Genomic DNA, 17,179 nt, shown 5'->3' with positions numbered 1-17,179 from the left:
ATCGACCAGTTAATCACGATCTACTGATTGGTGATCACTGATATAATCACACTGGTAGGGAGGAGGGAGAGAGGCATATAGGATATAAATCCCTTTAGACTGAGCATTAGATATTGGATTAAATTTATACTACCCTTGATTGTAGCCTTAAAGTATTATCTATACTGTTGAATATATGTTGTGTTACTTTCCTGTAATCTTTTTCAGAGTTATTGTAGCCTGTTAAGAAAAATATTTTTGCTTGCAGTTATTTGTAAATACATTACAAAAAATACAAAGCTTTAAACAGTCTAATTATGCATCCTCCTGGGATAATCAAATCATCCAAATATCCTGAGTGCTAAATTTGAGTCTCTTGTAATATTGACCTCCCATTAGATCTTGAGCCCTTTAAAAATAGAGACATCAAGATTTAATATTCCTAAATGAAAGGAAGGATAGTCTTGTGGTTTAGACACTGGGGGTTAAATTCTGTACTTAACTTTGCCACACACTTCCTCTGTCACCTTCAAAAAGTTACCTAATCTCTCTGTTGCCCTGGTGGGGATATTTCCTATCCTCATAATTGTGTTGTGAGGATAAATTTATCTACATTTGTGAAGAACTCAGATGCTCCTATAAGGAGGGCCTGTTTAAGTACCTAGATAGTGTGTGTGTGTGTGTGTGTGTTTTAATTAAAAAAAGAAGGGGAGGCAGAAAAAGAAACTTTTTGTGGCAGTCTTTAATCACCACAAAGAAGCAATAAAGGAGGGTACAAACACAGTTTAGTTCTCCTGTAGCTTTGAAATTCACCTTTTACTCTGGAAGGTGGTTATATCCCCAGGGTGTTAAACAGGGGAGAGCACTAACTAGTCTGCGGTGGTTTAATAGACTGGAGGAGTCAGTTTTAAAAATCTCTATAAGACCCTCCTTACAGGTCTGAGTGCATAACCTTCTTGGGAGCAAGATATCAGAACGAGTAACTGGACCTCTTTCTCCTGTATGGTAGTGTAGAGCTGTTTTCCTAGGCCAGTATCTCCGATGAGTTGTTTAAGAAAATGTAGGATGTGTTTTAATGTCTTAGGGTATGTCTACACTATATGAAATTAGGTCGAATTTATAGAAGTGGATTTTTAGGAAGCGATTTTATACAGTTGATTGTGTGTGTCCCCACTAAGTGCATTAAGTCGGTGGAGTGCGTCCACAGTACCGTGGCTAGTGTCGACTTTTGGAGCGTTGCACTGTGGGTAGCTATCCCACAGTTCCTGCAGTCTCCGCTGTCCATTGGAATTCTGAGTTGAACTCCCAATACCTGATGGGGCAAAAACATTGTCGCGGGTGGTTTGGGGTACATGTTGTCCGTCACCCCTCCCTCCGTGAAAGCAAAGGCAGACAATCATTTCACGCCTTTTTTCTGGGCAGATGTCATACTGTTTTCAGCAGATAGTTGTCATCCAACCACCCCTTCCACTGCAACTCTGCTCTCCTGGTGCCATGAATTGACCTTTCAGGTCCTCTCATTGTTCTTCATAAATATCTATTCTCGTGGCATCTCATTGTCATCCACCGCTTCCGCTGCAACTCTGCTCTCCTGCTCGAGTTTCGATATCAAATTCCTCCATGTTGTCTGTCGTGGGCTCATGGGAACTTGTGTTCTTCCTCGGGAAATGTGTGCGGTGCTAACCGTCATCCTCCACTGCTTCCTCTGCAACTCTGCTCTCCTAGTGCCATGACTCCACCTCGCAGGTACTCTCATAGTTTGGTATAAATATCTATTGTTGTGGCATCTGTTGTCATCCACCGCTTCCGCTGCAACTCTGCTCTCCTGCAGACGCCATACCATGGCAAGCATGGAGCCCACTCAGCTCGCCGCTGCTGTTGTGAGCATTGTGAACACCTCATGCGTTATCCTGCAGGCGTGAACAGGTGACGACAGCGCGATCACAATAGTGATGAAGACGTGGACACAGACTTCTCTCAAAGTAGGGGCCCTGGCAATTTGAACATCATGGTGGTAATGGGGCAGGTTCATGCTGTGGAACGCCAATTCTGGGCCCGGGAAACAAGCACAGACTGGTGGTATCACCTGGTGTTGCAGGTCTGGGATGATTCCCAGTGGCTGCAAAGCTTTTGCATGCATAAGGGCACTTTCATGGAACTTTCATGGAACTTCTTGCCCTGAAGTGCAAGAATACCAAGATGAGAGCAGCCCTCACAGTTGAGAACTGAGTGGCAATAGCCGTCTGGAAGCTTGCAATGCCAGACAGCTACTGGTCAGTCAGGAATCAATTTGGAGTGGGTAAATCTACTGTGGGGTCTGCTGTGATCCAAGTAGCCAATGGAGTCACTGAGCTGCTGCTATCAAGGGTAGTGACTCTGGGAAATGTGCAGGTCATAGTGGATGGCTTTGCTGCAATGAGATTCCCTAACTGTGGTGGGGCGATAGATGGAATGCATATCCCTATCTTGGGACCAGACCACCTTGGCAGCCAATATATAAACCTCAAGGGGTACTTTTCAATGGTGCTGCAAGCACTGGTGGATCACAAGGGACGTTTCACTGACATCAATGTGGGTTGGTTGGGAAAGATACATGACACTCGCATCTTCAGGAACTCTGGTCTGTTTGAACAGGTGCAGCAAGGGACTTACTCCCCAGACCAGAAAATAACTGTTGGGGACGTTGAAATGCCCATAGTTATCCTTGGGGACCCAGCCTACCCCTTAATGTCATGGCTCATGAAGCCATACACATGCAGCCTGGACAGTAGTCAGGAGCTGTTCAACTGTAGGCTGAGCAAGTGCAGAATGGTGGTAGAATGTGCAGTTGGACATTTAAAAGCTCGTTGGCACAGTTTACTGACTCGGTTAGACCTCAGCGAAACCAATATTCCAATTGTTATTGCCGCTTGCTCTATGCTTCACAATATCTGTGAGAATAAGGGGGAGACATTTATGGCAGGGTGGGAGGTTGACGCAATTTGCCTGGCGGCTGATTACGCAAAAGCAGACACCAGGGTGATTAGAAGAGCACAGCAGGGCGCACTGCGCATCAGAGAAGCTTTGAAAACCAGTTTCATGACTGGCCAGGTTACGGTGTGACAGTTCCAGTCCCCAAGGATAACTATAGGCATTTCAACGTCCCCAACAGTTATTTTCTGGTCTGGGAAGTAAGTCCCTTCCTGCAGCTGTTCAAACAGACCAGAGTTCCTGAAGATGCGAGTGTCATGTATCTTTCCCAACCATCCCTTGTTTCTCCTTGATGAAAACCTGCTCCCCTGGTTCACTCTACTTCCCTGTAAGCCAACCGCCCTCCCCCCTTGGCTCACCGCTTGCAGAAGCAATAAAGTCATTATTGTTTCAAAATCATGCATTCTTTATTAATTCATCACACAAATAGGGGGATAACTGCCAAGATAGCCCGGAAGGGGTGGAGAAGGAGGGAAGCACCAGGTGGGGTGGTGGATGAGGGGAGCAGAGAAGAACAAAGCCATGTTTCACTTCAAAACTTATTGAATGCCAGCCTTCTGTTGCTTGGGTAGTCCTCTGGGGTGGTGTGGTTGGGTACCTGGAGGCCTCCCCTCTGCGCGTTCTTGGAAGTCTGGGTGAGGAGGATATGGAACTTGTGGAGGACGGCAGGCAGTTACACAGGGGCAGCAGCAGCGGTCTTTGTTCCTGCTGCCTTTCCTGCAGCTCCACCAGATGCCGGACATATCAGTTTGATCTCCCAGTGGCCTCAGCATTGCATCCTGCCTCTGCTCATCACGCTCCCGCCACCTCTCATCTCATTTGTGCCTCCTGTCCACGTGTTAATTTTCGGCTTTCCTGGATTCTGACATTGCCTCCATGCATTCTGCTGAGCTCTTTCAGTGTAGGAGGACTGCATGGGCTCAGAGAACATTTCATCGCGAGTGCAGTTTTTTTTGCCTTCTTATCTGTGCTAGCCTCTGGGATAGATATGATAGGGGTAGTGTTGAAACACTTGCAGCTGTGGGAGGAAAAAAAGGGAGAATAGTATATAAAAAGACACATTTTAGAGAACAGTGGGTAGATTCTTTCGTGGTGAACCAAGCTGTTAACATTACATAGCACATGTGCTTTCGGTACAAGGTCACATTTTGCCTCTTATATTGAGGGTCTGCTGGTTTGGTGTGAGAGATCACACATGCAGGGCCGGGCAACAGAATTCAGCTTGCAGGCAGCTACGATATGCCAGTCTTTCAGCTTCTTCAACCTTCAAAACGTGGGAATGGTTTCAAACAGCAGCGCCCACCTTTCTCATACCAAGCACCCATTGGGTTGGCCATTTAAAAGGAGGGGCTGTACTGGCCGCGAATGTATCCAAAGTCTCCAGGGCAAATTAATCATTAAACATGCTTGCTTTTAAACCATGCATTATATTTACAAAGGTACACTCACCAGAGGTGCCTTCTCATGGTCCATGAGCCTGCCTTGAGAGGGTTGGGAGAGTATTGGCTCCAGGATGATAAACAGTTCCTGGCTGTTGGGGAGAATGGTTGCTCTGCTTGCGTGCTGTGCGCTATCTTCATCCTCCTCCATCTCCTCATCTTCCTTGTCCCCAAAATCGTCATCCCTGTTGCATGAGACTCTCCCCATTGCAGGTGTCCACAGACAGGGGTGGGGTAGTGGTAGGGACCCCCTCTACAATTGCATGCAGCTCATCATAGAAACAGCATGTCTGGGGCTCTGACCTGGAGCGGGCCGTGTACCCCTTTGGTTTTTTGGTAGGCTTGCCTGAGCTCCTAAATTTTCTCACGGCACTGCTGCGGGTCCCTGTTGTAGCCTCTGTCCATCATGCCCTTGGAGATTTTTTCAAATATTTTGTCATTTAGTCTTTTGGAACAGAGTTCTGATAGCATGGATTCGTCTCCCCACACAGTGTCAGCAGATCCAGTACCTCCCGTTCGGTCCATGCTGGAGCTCTTTTGCGATTCCAGGACTGCATGGTCACATATGCTGATGAGCTTGCCACGCTGGCCAAACAGGAAATGAAATTCAAAAGTTCCCAGGGTTTTTGCTGTGTACCAGGCTAGTGCATCTGAACTGAAAGTGCTGTCCAGAGCGGTCACAGTGGAGTACTCTGGGATAGCTCCTGGAGCCCAATACCATCGAATTGCATCCACACTACCCCAGATTTGACCTGGCGATGTCTATTTCAGCGCTCGTCGGAGAAGAGTACTGAAATCGATTTTAAGAGGTCTTTAAGTCAACAAAAATGGCTTCATTGTGTGGACGGGTGCAGGATTAAATCAAGCTAACGCTGCTAAATTCGACCTAAACTTGTAGTGTAGACCAGGGCTTAGTTAAAAGATGGCCCAGCGGGAAAAGATGCTGTGGCAGCCAACTTCCTTTGTATTTAATTTTGGTTTTCAGAAATTAGTTTATTATACCTCTAGTTTTTAATTGTTTTGAAGTTTTGAAGTGAAGAAACAGGTAAGAAGCCCTGAAAGCTTTCGCTTCTAATAATACCGTGAGATCACGTATATTAGTGAGTCATTTACTGCCAGTGAAAGACACACTTCCCTTCAGCTAAATGAGCCCTTTAAAGCCAGTTCATAAATCTTTGCAGGATCAGAGCCTAAGATAGGAGTAGGAGGCACCTGCCCTGAAGAATTTACAATATAAATAGACAAGACAGACAAACATACGAGAAATATAAAATGGGGATAATACTTCCTGTGAGAGTTGAACTTGAGCCACAGAGAAATTAAGTAATTTATCCAAGGTCCCATGAGAAGTCTGTAGCAAAGCTGGGAATTGATGACAGATTTTTTTAGTTTTATTCTCTGTGCCTTGATCACAAGATCACATTTTCTCTCACACAGGTCTGCCTTATATCAGTTCAGAATTATTTTTTAATCTTCAGAAAAAAAAATAAAAACATAATTGAGAGTCCACTAGTAAATATGAGTTTGAAGTTTTAATTTCAGATTCACTTGAAAATCATAAACTTTAATTCATTTATTAAGTTATTTTCCTTTTGATATCTGTATTTTACATCTCAGAATAGATGCAGAGTATTGTGTGAGATGTTTTTTACATTTTTTTCTGGCTCTCAGATGACAGCAGTTTGTCCTTTACCTGTTTTCCCAGGCAGAGCCAGAAGAGAACCCTTGTCTGTCTCAGTCAGAATAGTGGCATTCGATCAGAGGAACTTGGTGGGTGGGTTTTTTAACCTATTACGAGCCAGCAATTTTCAATTTTTTCAAATAGCTATGGGGGAGCTAACTGGGCAACTCCTCTGGAGTTCAATTTTAAAAGTAACTTATGGATTGAATAGCAACATTGGAGTTTTGCGTATCGTAACTTAACTCTGTTGAAGACAGAGACAGGTCATCTTTGGCTCCACTAATTAATTTAGTTGCATAATAGTTGTAGTTAAACCATGCTCTTCCAATTAGATCCACTCTGCCAAATGCCTGCACCCACTGAGATCCTCAGTGGTTTCATTATAATGTCTATGTTAGATTTTTTTTTAAATTGTGTATTGGAAGGGTGTTATGCTGCTATGTGAGAAATGAGATATAGGAAGTGAGTTCTAGATGACAGGAAATGACTATTTCATGAAGGTGTGGCTTTAAAGGGCTCTTCTACAGTAAGCGTTGTGAAGATCTTGACTCGGGAGATTAATATTGTTAACGCTCTTGAGAGTTGCTTGTCAATGCAACCAACCAGAAGCAAGTTGCTAACTAGCAGTTAGATGAAATAAAGAAACAATCATATGAAAAACAACAAGGAGATTTTGAAATTAAATAAAAAATGTTGTGTCCTACAGTATACTGTGAATATTTGATAGAGGATTCACAACATAAATCCTTTACATAGTCTCACATTGTTGTTTCCATAGTTACTGAGTAAGGTGGGCCATGAAATACCTCCCATTTAAGAGAGAGATTTTCATTTAAATGTTGACTATAAGTGATAAAATTTCCAGTATACGAAATTTTATTTTGTAAACATCCAAGATAAAGGCAAGTTGGTGGTCTCAGTTCAGTGGACAGATAGTCACTAGCACAGTTGATGCTAATCTGTACTCTTGTTAGCAGTTTTGGAGAGGCCATAGAGACTTGAATTATGTTCTCATTCCTAAATGTGGTTCCTTAGGTGGGATTTGAGGAACACTGTCAGGGCAGCATGAAAAAGGCTTGCAACTACTGCTACCCATGCTATATCTGTTCTGGGAATAAATATAGGACTTCAGTCTCTAGTGCTAATGGAGCCATCATCTTTCTCAAATACTGAATGAATTTACTTCCTTCTCTAAAAAGGTTAAAGGTAAGTTACCCTGTGGATACACTTTCATTTCCCCGTTTGGATTTATCTGACCTGTATTAAGTACAAAATGAAAGAGAGGCAGTCTTGAAATTATGCAACACTACAAGTTGATTTTTCTTTAGGATAATGGCAGGAAAAGTGAAGTGGGTAACTGACATAGAAAAGTCCGTGCTGATAAATAACTTTGAAAAGAGAGGATGGATTCAGGTGGCAGAAAATGAAGACTGGAATTTTTACTGGTAAGTACATATAAGAATTCTCTCATTTTTCAATTTGCGGTACATTTTAAAATTAACTTTTCCATAACTAAAACCAGTGTTAATGATTTATTGTTAATATTAAAAATTAAAAGCTCCATACAAATGTAGAATATCACCGATGTCTTTTAACACTGAGAGGGAAGCAGACCTCCGTTAAATTGCCAGTGTTTTCTCTAGCACTGCAGGGCCTTAATCCTGCAGTTACATCTGCATGAGGAGACCCTTCTATCTGTGCAAGCCCCATTGAAGTCAGTAGGGCTCCCTAGGGGTGAAGGGGCCTATCTGTATTAATCCAGTGGCAGGATTGAGGCATAGGAGGTAGGTGTGGTTTTTTCTTTGATTGTTTCATGGGTTGAGTTTTTGTTTTGTTTTCAAAAGCTGCCACCTGAAATATATGCAGTGTAGTTTTAGCTATGTCAGTCCCATGATATTAGACAGATAAGGTGGGGTAATATCTCTTAGTTTTACTGGACCAACTTCTGTTAGAGAGAGAGACAAACTTTTGAGCCACACAGAGATCTTCTTCAGGTCTGGAAAAGGTACTCTGAGCATCACAGCCAAATGCAAGATGGAACAGATTGTTTAGCATAAGTTGTTAGCACATATACTAAGGGACCGTTCAAGTTAGACTGGTCTGTTAACACCTCTGCTTTCATGGGCCCAAAAGGGGGGTTAATGGGTTACAGATTCTTATTGCAATCTGTACCCCACTAACCCCCCTTTTTGCCCTATGACTGCAGAGGTCCACTTTTTGCCACGGGCCCAGCCCCCTGCCACTCATCAACTCCTGAGGCCCTGCCCCTCCGCAGCCAAGCCGGAAGCTGGAGCCAGGCTCGGGTAAGAGTGGCCTGTGGAACTCAGGCAGCTGCAGGGAGCTGAGGACCTTCCACCTGCCTGGGGGGAGGTGGGCCCCGGAGAGCGGCCCCCAGCCCATGTCCTTCCCCTTCCCCTCAGGCTCACCGTCAGGGCAGATAGAGGGTCCACGACTCCCCACAGCTGCCCGGGTGGCTCTTACCGTGGCCTAGCTGCAGCTTGTCAGCCCCTGAGGCCCTTTCCCCAGGCTATGCCTCGTGTTTCCCCCACACACACACACCTTCACACACACACACTTTTAGGAAGAATCACTCGCCCCTGATTGTGGGTTAATGCTATGCTGCTGTGGCTCAGAGCCCTGACACTGGTAGCCAAGCCACAAGCATAAAGGCCTCACCTTGGCTTCCACCAGCCTAATCGCTCCTTGCAGGGTGACCGCAACAGCTGTTCTGATCCCACGTCTCCCCAAATTCATCCACCCGGAGTTCTTAATCACCAGACAGACAGACTTTTCCCCTTTGGTTCATCATCTCCAGAAGCATGAAACCAGCCCCCCATATACCAGCTTGCTTTGGCGCACACACTCCACACAGTTTGCACATCAGAGACCTGCTTGGGGTAAAACTAAACAAAAAGTTTCTTTAATAGAAAAATCATAGATTCAAAGGGGAAGCATACACATTCAAATTATACAGAAAATTAATGCAAAGATATAACCTTAGGCTTTACATTTTCAAATTAGATAAACTTCACTTTCTAACACAAGTTGCCTGTTGCCTCTGAACAGCTTCCCAGCATGCCCCATGTCATAGAGAGGATCCACGGTTTCACGGACAGCACCCACCAGTTGACTGTCCCTGAGTTTCTGAATGGAGACCTCAGCTTCAAGCATCCTATTTGAAAGGGCTTTTTCTCTTCTTTTGTTTTTTTCCCTTGTCTCGGTGACTTCTGGTTATTCAGGGTGGGAAAATTCTAGCTGGGATGTCTGTGTTTTCTCACTAAGGCTGTGTCTACACTACAGTTTTTAGGGACACAACTGTGCCGCCACAGCCGTGCCGCTAAAAGGCACGCAGTGTAGTCACTGTTTGTCGACTCTCCTGCTGACAAAAAACTTCCACTCCCACGAGCAGCATTAGCGTTGTCATCAGGAAAGTGTTCCTGCCGGTAAAGAGCTGTTCACACGGCCACTTGTCAGCAAAACTTTTGTCTTTCGGGGTGTGTGTGTGTGTGTGTGTGTGCGTGTGTGTGTTTAACACCTCTGAAAGACAAAAGTTTTGTCGTCCAGTTACCAATCTAGACATAGCCGAACTCTAAAGGCCCATCATTTGTCTTTTCCTGGATTGTACAATATTAGGTGCTTGGAGCTAGTGTCTTCTGGTTAGGGAGGCAGCCCCTCCCTGCTGACGGCACTACAAATCATGAGCACGGTTTTCTGTATACTTGAATTCATAACATTCGTCTGTATATAGATGTCATAATGACCATGTTTAGAACGTTGCAAGCTTTTATAAAAGACTTTAGTCAATATTGTATAGAACCAGATGATTCATGTGCCTATTTGGAGTTCAGGCCTCTTGTCCCCTTGGAGTGTCTGGACCTTGATTGTCATAGTCAATTACAGTAAATGGTGCAGATCTATGACCCTCCCTCTCCTTTCTTAGATGAGGAATGAAATAGTTAGCAATGTGGATGTCAAAGTGGGACCCACACCTTACAGAGATGAATAGTGCAGTTCACACCTCCCAGAGCTATTGTTCCAGGCTCTTTGCAGATTTGCAGATGTCTCTGAATCATATTCGTATTTGTGAAGTTTTCTTCAAAACATAAGTTAGGTTCCTTTTCTTTTTATAGCAAAGGAAAGTTGAGATTTTGAAGAACAAGATAGGAGCTCCAGAGAGGTGCTGCTATGGTGTGTGGGCATGTACTGGGTGTTCCCAAGTTCTGTTGGTGACTGATTGGCCACTGATAGTGCCAGGATAGGATGGGCACAAGTTGACTCCCTTCTGTCCCTGCTCTGGTTTCAGAACTGGTGTAGGAGTAAATAGTGCCTGTAGGCCTGCAGTCTTGTCTGGCAGGATTTCATCTGGATTCACTGACATTGGTTCAAGAGGTGTAGAAGTTTCAGTCATAACCTAAGTATCCATCCTATAAAGAGAAATGTTAAACACAGAGAGAGGTCACAGATTCCCTTAAAAGTAGTATTCCTTAACATTATGCTTAGTCTTTTTTCTTTTAATCTTCTAAATGGTACGTTAACCAAAGTGGAATTAGAAAATAAAGGAGACTACAACTTGATTGTCCTCCTTTTGAATGATGTTGCTTGGGAGGAAATCATCTGACGTTTGTTTCACCTTCTAGGATGAGCGTACAAACCATCCGCAATGTTTTCAGTGTGGAAACTGGTTACCGGCTTTCTGATGACCAAATCGTCAACCATTTCCCGAACCACTATGAGCTGACGAGGAAAGACTTGATGGTGAAAAATATTAAGAGATATAGGAAAGAACTAGAAAAAGAAGGGAGTCCTCTTGCAGAGAAAGATGAGAATGGAAAATATATTTATTTAGGTATATATTTCTGACTGCCAGCATCGTTCTTGTTATTGACCACACATAGATTGTACATGATCATTTTGTGATAATAGTAGGATAAGACTGCAGATTAATGCACTTCAAACAAAAGCAGTACTGGATGTTGGAATCCGTTTGGGATTCTTGCCTAAGATAGATACATTTACACATCACAGCTTTAGTATGATGCTTTCAGAAAATTTAGTGCTCAGAGATGTCAGAAAGTGTTGGAGACAAAAATTGTGTGGTTTTTTTTTTTTTTTTTTAATCTGGGGAATAGGTTTGGCATGGGCAATGTAGTTGCAAGCATCACCAAATTACCTGTCAAAGTGCCTCGGTGCTGCTCTTTAAAGACTATTTTTAAGGTGCATAATTCAATGTCCACATTCAGTCCTTGGCATCTTTGCTAGTATCTTGTCAACGGTACATTTATAGTAGTGGTTCTAGTGATGTAGCAGGGCTTCAATGACACAAACGTAGCCTTAGTCATGATATTGTTCTTGCATGTGAGCAAGCGAGTTAAACAAATTTTCAGGTTCACTCACCACACTAGCAAAAAGAACACAAATAATTCTTAGTATTTTATATAGTGTGTTACATTTTTAAAGCTCTTCTCAGACATTTCCTTGGAAGTTAATGGATAAATCTTATACAAATAGAGACTGAGGCAAAGGGCCTGTAACTTGCTCAGGGCTTCAGAGGCAGTTAATAATTGGGATTAACACTTGGGCATTCCTTGTTCCCGGTTCTAAACTCAGAGTACTGAACCATAAGCCCCTCTTGTATACCACTAGTCACATATATGGAGGAAGACAAATTTTGGAGGAAGTTTTAAGCTTCTACATTGGTGCTGATAACAAAGTTAACATTATTTTAAATTGACGTACTTTGAGTGGCCCTTTTTAAAAGTTACTCTAAATCACTATCACAAAAAGCCATTATTTCCCTTTTATTAAGGTTAAGAATTTTCTCACTTTTTAATCAGAACTAGACCTCACAGTTCTGGAAGTGTGGCTGAAGGCAGGTATGTCAGTTGTAGAATAGTTAATGCCTTTTTCCCTATGAAGTGGAAGAGGTTAGCTCAGGTTAATTATGGACATCTGAATCTAATTAAGGGCAGCCTGCAGCCTTTAAAGACCTCTCCCATTAACGGTGAAAAGAAAAGAGGGATGAGACTCAAGCTGCAGAAGGGTTTTGTGCAGCCAGGGGAAAAGGCTTCTTCTAGATAAAGAGGTGTTTTTCCCATAAGGGGAAATCTAGTATTTATTTCTGTTTGGAGCGGAGGCCTTGGTTCCCAGCATACCTGGGCCCAAAGCGGGTTAGAGAGGGTGGCTGGCAATTAGTAGCCAGCATAAGAAGAAGCAGTATTCCAGTGGGAGTTAGGAAATGTAATTGTTTTGGTTTTGTTTAAAGAAGCCCTCGGGCCAACACTAAAGCCTAACCAGTAAATATTGTCAATAAATTAATGTGAAGTATTAAACCTCGAGAGTGGGACTGATTTACCCCAGACCCTCTCAATGCAGAGAGAGAATAATACTCAGCCCTGATGTGACGAATGAGGTGTGTTGCCACAGAAGCAAAAGAAGAAGGATGGAAGAGGCTGTTGGGAAGGTTTGGGGTTTCATGCAGAGAATTAGCTGTGAGATTCTGGAACTTTTTACCAACTATTTCAAAACTAAAACAGCTTTCTCTTATTTGTGGGACAAAATATTTAAAACCTTTACACATTTTTTCACTTTAGAAACCCCCCAAGTTCTATTTTCTATTTTTCCAAGTTGTCCCAGATTGAGGTGTCAGTAGAGGAAGTTTTGAAACAAATTAATAAATTAAATAGCAGTAGTCACCAGGATCAGATGGTTTTCACCTAAGAGTTCTGAAGTAATTCAAAATATGAAACTGTAGAACTACTAACTGTGGTATGTAACCTAGTGCTTAACTCAGCCTGTGTATCAGATAACTGAAGGATAGATAATGTAACACCAATTTTTAAAAAAAGGCTCCAAAAGGCAGTGCTGGCAATTACAGGCTGGTAAGCATAACTTCAGTATCAGGCAAATTTGTTGAAACTGTAGTTAAGAACAGAATCATCAGACACATAGATGAACATAATATGTTTGGAAAGAGACAATATGGCTTTTGTAAAGGGAAATCATGCCATACCAATCTATTAGAATTCTTTGACAGTGTCAACAAACATGTGGACAAGGGTAATCCAGTTTATATAGTGTACTTGGACATTAAGAAAGCCTTTGACAAGGTCCCGTACTAGAGGCTCTTAACTAAAGTGAGTAGTCCTAGGATAAGAGGGAAGGTCCTCTCCTGGATTGGTAACTGGTTAAAAGATAGGAAACAAAAGGTAGGAATAAATGGTCATTTCTCACAGTGGAGAGAGGTAAATAGTGGGGTCCTGCAAGGATCTGTACTGGAACCAGTGCTATTCATAAATTATCAAGAAAAGGGAGTAAACAATGAGGTGGTAACATCTGCGGATGATACAAACCTACTGAAGATAGTTACCGTAAGTCCAAAGCTGACTGGCCAACAAAATGGCAGATTAAATTCAACGTTGATAAGTGCAGAGTAATGCATATAGGAAAACATAATCCCAATTATACATACAAAATGTTGGATTATAAATTGGCTGTTAACCACCTAAGAAAGAGATCTTGGAGTCATGGATAGTTCTCTGAAAATATCAGTATACGTTGGCAGTGAAAAAAGCTAACAATGTTAGGAACCATTGAGAAAGTGATAGAAAATATTATAATGCCACTATATAAATCCATGATATACCCATACCTTGAATACTGCATGCAGTTCTGGTTGCACAATTTCAAAAAAGATATATTAGAATTGGAAAAAGTACAGAGAAGGGCAAAAAAAATGACTTGGGTATAAAATAGCTTCCATATGAGGAGAGATTAAAAAGACGGGAACTGTTCATCTTAGAAGAAATGACTAAATGGGAATATGATAGAGGTCTATAAAACCATGAATGATGTGGAGAACGTGCATAAGGCAGTATTTACCTCTTCACATAACACACACACTAGGGTCACCCAATGAAATTAACAGATGTAAAACAAACATAAGTATGTACTTCATACAACGCACAGTCAATCTGTGGAATGTGTTGCCAGAGGAGGTTGTGAAAGCCAAAATTATAGCTGGGTTAAAATAAAAATTAGATAAGGTCATGGAGGTTAGGTCCATCAATAGCTTTTGGCCAAGATGGTCAGGGATGACCCTAAACCTAAACCTTTGACTGCCAGAAGCTGGGAATGGACCATGCAGGATGGATCACTCAGTAATTGCCCTGTTCTGTTCTGGCACTGATCACAGTCGGAAGACAGGATTCTGGGTTAGATGGACCATTGGTCTTCCACAGTATTGCTGTTCATTGTTGTGGTCTTATGTTCTCTCGTATCAAAAGGGAGTAGATCAGACAAGGACACGATAGTCAATCTGTACTGAAGAATGGAAAGCCAGCGAAGATATTTTTACCTGTATACATTGATATCCTTGCTAGATATAAAGTTCTAAATCTTGCTTTTTGTTTGATGTAGATTTTGTGCCTGTCACCTTTATGCTCCCTGCTGATTACAACCTGTTTGTTGAAGAATTCAGAAAAAATCCTTCTAGCACCTGGATTATGAAACCTTGCGGGAAAGCCCAGGGGAAGGGGATATTTCTTATCAATAAACTCTCTCAAATTAAAAAGTGGTCTCGAGACAGTAAAACATCTTCGTAAGTTTAACTTCCTTCTCTCCCAATTTTTGTGTACTTTGTAATATTCTGTCACAGTCTGGCATGCTTAATATCAGTTCACTAATGGAGAACTCTTTCCGTGCACCAAACCACTTAGTGTTACTTCATTATAGTTGCATTTTCTCATTTAATGACTTCCTGTTTCAAACAGCTCTTAGTGCCAATTATTGCATTTGGTGCCATGTGGCACAAGCACTAATTCAATGAGCTACACTATCTCAATATGCTTTCTGTGAAGGTGCAGCGTTTGTATGCCCAGCTAGATGAGGAATAAAATTGCATGGGCAGACTGGAATAATGATTTTGCTTCACAGCATTAAAGAATTGTGAGTTAGAGGAAAGTCTTTCACTTCTAGTAAGTGACTTCATTTTCAGCCTGAGGAAGAGTGTGTGACATTGTGCAACCCCATCCTCAGTTGAACCATGAAATCTCTTCACTGTTCTGGGTAGAAAAAAACAGCCTGCATGGGCTGCCTTCAATAAGGGGCCTGGAGAGAGGAGCTATTAGCTGTGGCCTGTTAAGCAGTTAAAGAGCAGAGCTGACAGCTGGGCCTCATGAATAGGGAAGCCATAATGTCTAAGACTTGCATTAAGGTAGGAGGAAGGAATAGAGCATCCTCACAGTGAGTCAGAAGAGGAAGAAGCTTGGGGAAAGTGACCATGATCCTCGTTTTTGTCTCCAATCCCACCCAACACAGAGGAGGAATGTGGCTGCTCTACCAAGAGAAAAATCTGTATCACCTGACCTTTTTTGTTATCCCATTCCAATTAAAAAAGTAACTGTAAGACAAGTAGCCTTCCAGTATAAAAGCAACCTGAAGAACAACTTTTTTGCATTTTTTCTTAGTTGTCTTTTTTTCCCCTGCAGTTTAAAAATGTTGGTGACTGCATTTCCGAGAGGATTTTTAACAGATCTTATTGAAAATTTAAGAGGCAAACAGTCATTAACGTGGCTTGATAGTTTAAATCATTAATACTGACTACTGATAAAAATAATTGCAAAGGCCCCAGTTAGTGATGCACTCAAATCGGTATTTAAGGGCTTTGCTAAATAAAATAGCTTGCTGAGTTGGAGCCTAAATACTCCTCTTATAACAGTGAAATGTAAAAAACTTAAATGGACAGCTAATCCCACTCATTTGTTTTAGCTATGTTTTTGTACACAGTGAAACCAAGTGCCCTGCACACATTAACCAGCATAATATTAAAATTTAATTGAAGTGTGATATAGGATTTTAGTAAAGGTAGAACTTCATTACTTTTTGAGACTGCTTCTAAGGGAGGAAAACATTTCAACATTTAATCAGCACATTCTGAAACATACTATGTACATTTTCTAGGTTTGTTTCTCAGTCTTCTAAAGAAGCCTATGTAATTTCTCTCTATATCAACAATCCATTACTGATTGGCGGGAAGAAATTTGACCTGCGCTTGTATGTTTTAGTGTCTACATATCGTCCGCTGCGGTGTTACATGTAAGATCAAACTAATTTCTAGCTTTTTGTTTTCAATGTTAAGATGTATTCAGGCAGAAGGTTCTGCACACATTGTACAGAGAAATTTACCAAGCATCTGGTATTTTAAAATGTTGTTTTCCTCAACTCTAGTTGCATTTAACCTATTAAATGTCTTTTTTGTTTAAGGTATAAACTTGGATTTTGCCGGTTTTGCACAGTAAAATATACACCAAGTACAAGTGAATTAGATAACATGTTTGTACATCTTACAAATGTTGCCATTCAGAAACATGGGGTAAGTGTTTGAGTTTCAAAAATACTAATTTAATAGCAAACTGGATTATTTTAAACGGCATAAATATGGAATATAAGCGCTTGTGTATTTTGTTCTGTTCTTCGCCCCCTCCTTATTAAGTCATTTGAGCTAAATATTTGTTATGCATTTTATTTGCAAAACATAATTGATTCATATTATTTCAAAAGCACATGAGATAATAGATAGAACACAGCGCAGCACTATAATGTGGATATTTACATTTCAAACTGCAACAGTTAAAAGCATAGGTATTCATAAGTCTATAAAGCTGTACCTAAGTACTAGCATTTTAAGTTGGCCATAAATGTGACTGTAGATAAATGTACAGCTTTGTACCTCAGATCATCACCCCAACTATCAATAATAAATACTTAATCAAATTGTACCTGATAGTTTTGTATTTTACATTTTTGATACAGTGTCTTAAAATAGATTAAATATAGTACAGTAACTCCTCGCTTAACGTAGTTATGTTCCAGAAAAATGCGACTTTTAGTGAGATGATGTTAAGCGAATCCAATTTCCCCATAAGAATTAATGTAAATGAGACGGGGAGTTAGGTTCCAGGGAAATTTTTTTCACCAGACAAAAAACTATATGTTAGATGTACACACAGTGTACGTTTTAAACAAACAATTTAATACTGTTCACAAGCTATGATGATTGTGAAGCTTGGTTGAAGTGGTGAAGTTAGAGGATGGAACAGGGAGGGATATTTCC

General features: G+C 41.6%; 1 protein-coding gene across 8 annotated transcripts in view; it reads left to right on the top strand.

The window, feature by feature from the left end:
* The window catches only part of TTLL1 (TTL family tubulin polyglutamylase complex subunit L1), a 50,208-nt gene that overhangs the window by 12,085 nt on the left and 20,944 nt on the right, over positions 1–17,179 (top strand). For 4 of the 8 annotated variants that reach the window (XM_050919829.1, XM_050919859.1, XM_050919847.1 and 1 more), the window contains exons 2-7: positions 7,105–7,275; positions 7,398–7,514; positions 10,707–10,915; positions 14,485–14,665; positions 16,027–16,161; positions 16,330–16,438. In XM_050919829.1, the coding sequence (XP_050775786.1) occupies positions 7,402–7,514; positions 10,707–10,915; positions 14,485–14,665; positions 16,027–16,161; positions 16,330–16,438 (747 nt within the window). In that variant the 5' untranslated portion in view covers positions 7,105–7,275; positions 7,398–7,401. Of the gene's footprint in view, positions 1–7,104; positions 7,276–7,382; positions 7,515–10,706; positions 10,916–14,484; positions 14,666–16,026; positions 16,162–16,329; positions 16,439–17,179 lie in introns of all 8 variants that reach the window. The other 4 variants (XM_050919841.1, XM_050919825.1, XM_050919834.1 and 1 more) reach the window with 3 other exon arrangements.

This window comes from Gopherus flavomarginatus, chromosome 1 (genome assembly GCF_025201925.1).
Source record: "Gopherus flavomarginatus isolate rGopFla2 chromosome 1, rGopFla2.mat.asm, whole genome shotgun sequence".
Classification (NCBI taxonomy): Eukaryota; Metazoa; Chordata; order Testudines; family Testudinidae; genus Gopherus; species Gopherus flavomarginatus.
This window is presented reverse-complemented; position numbering and strand designations above follow the sequence as displayed.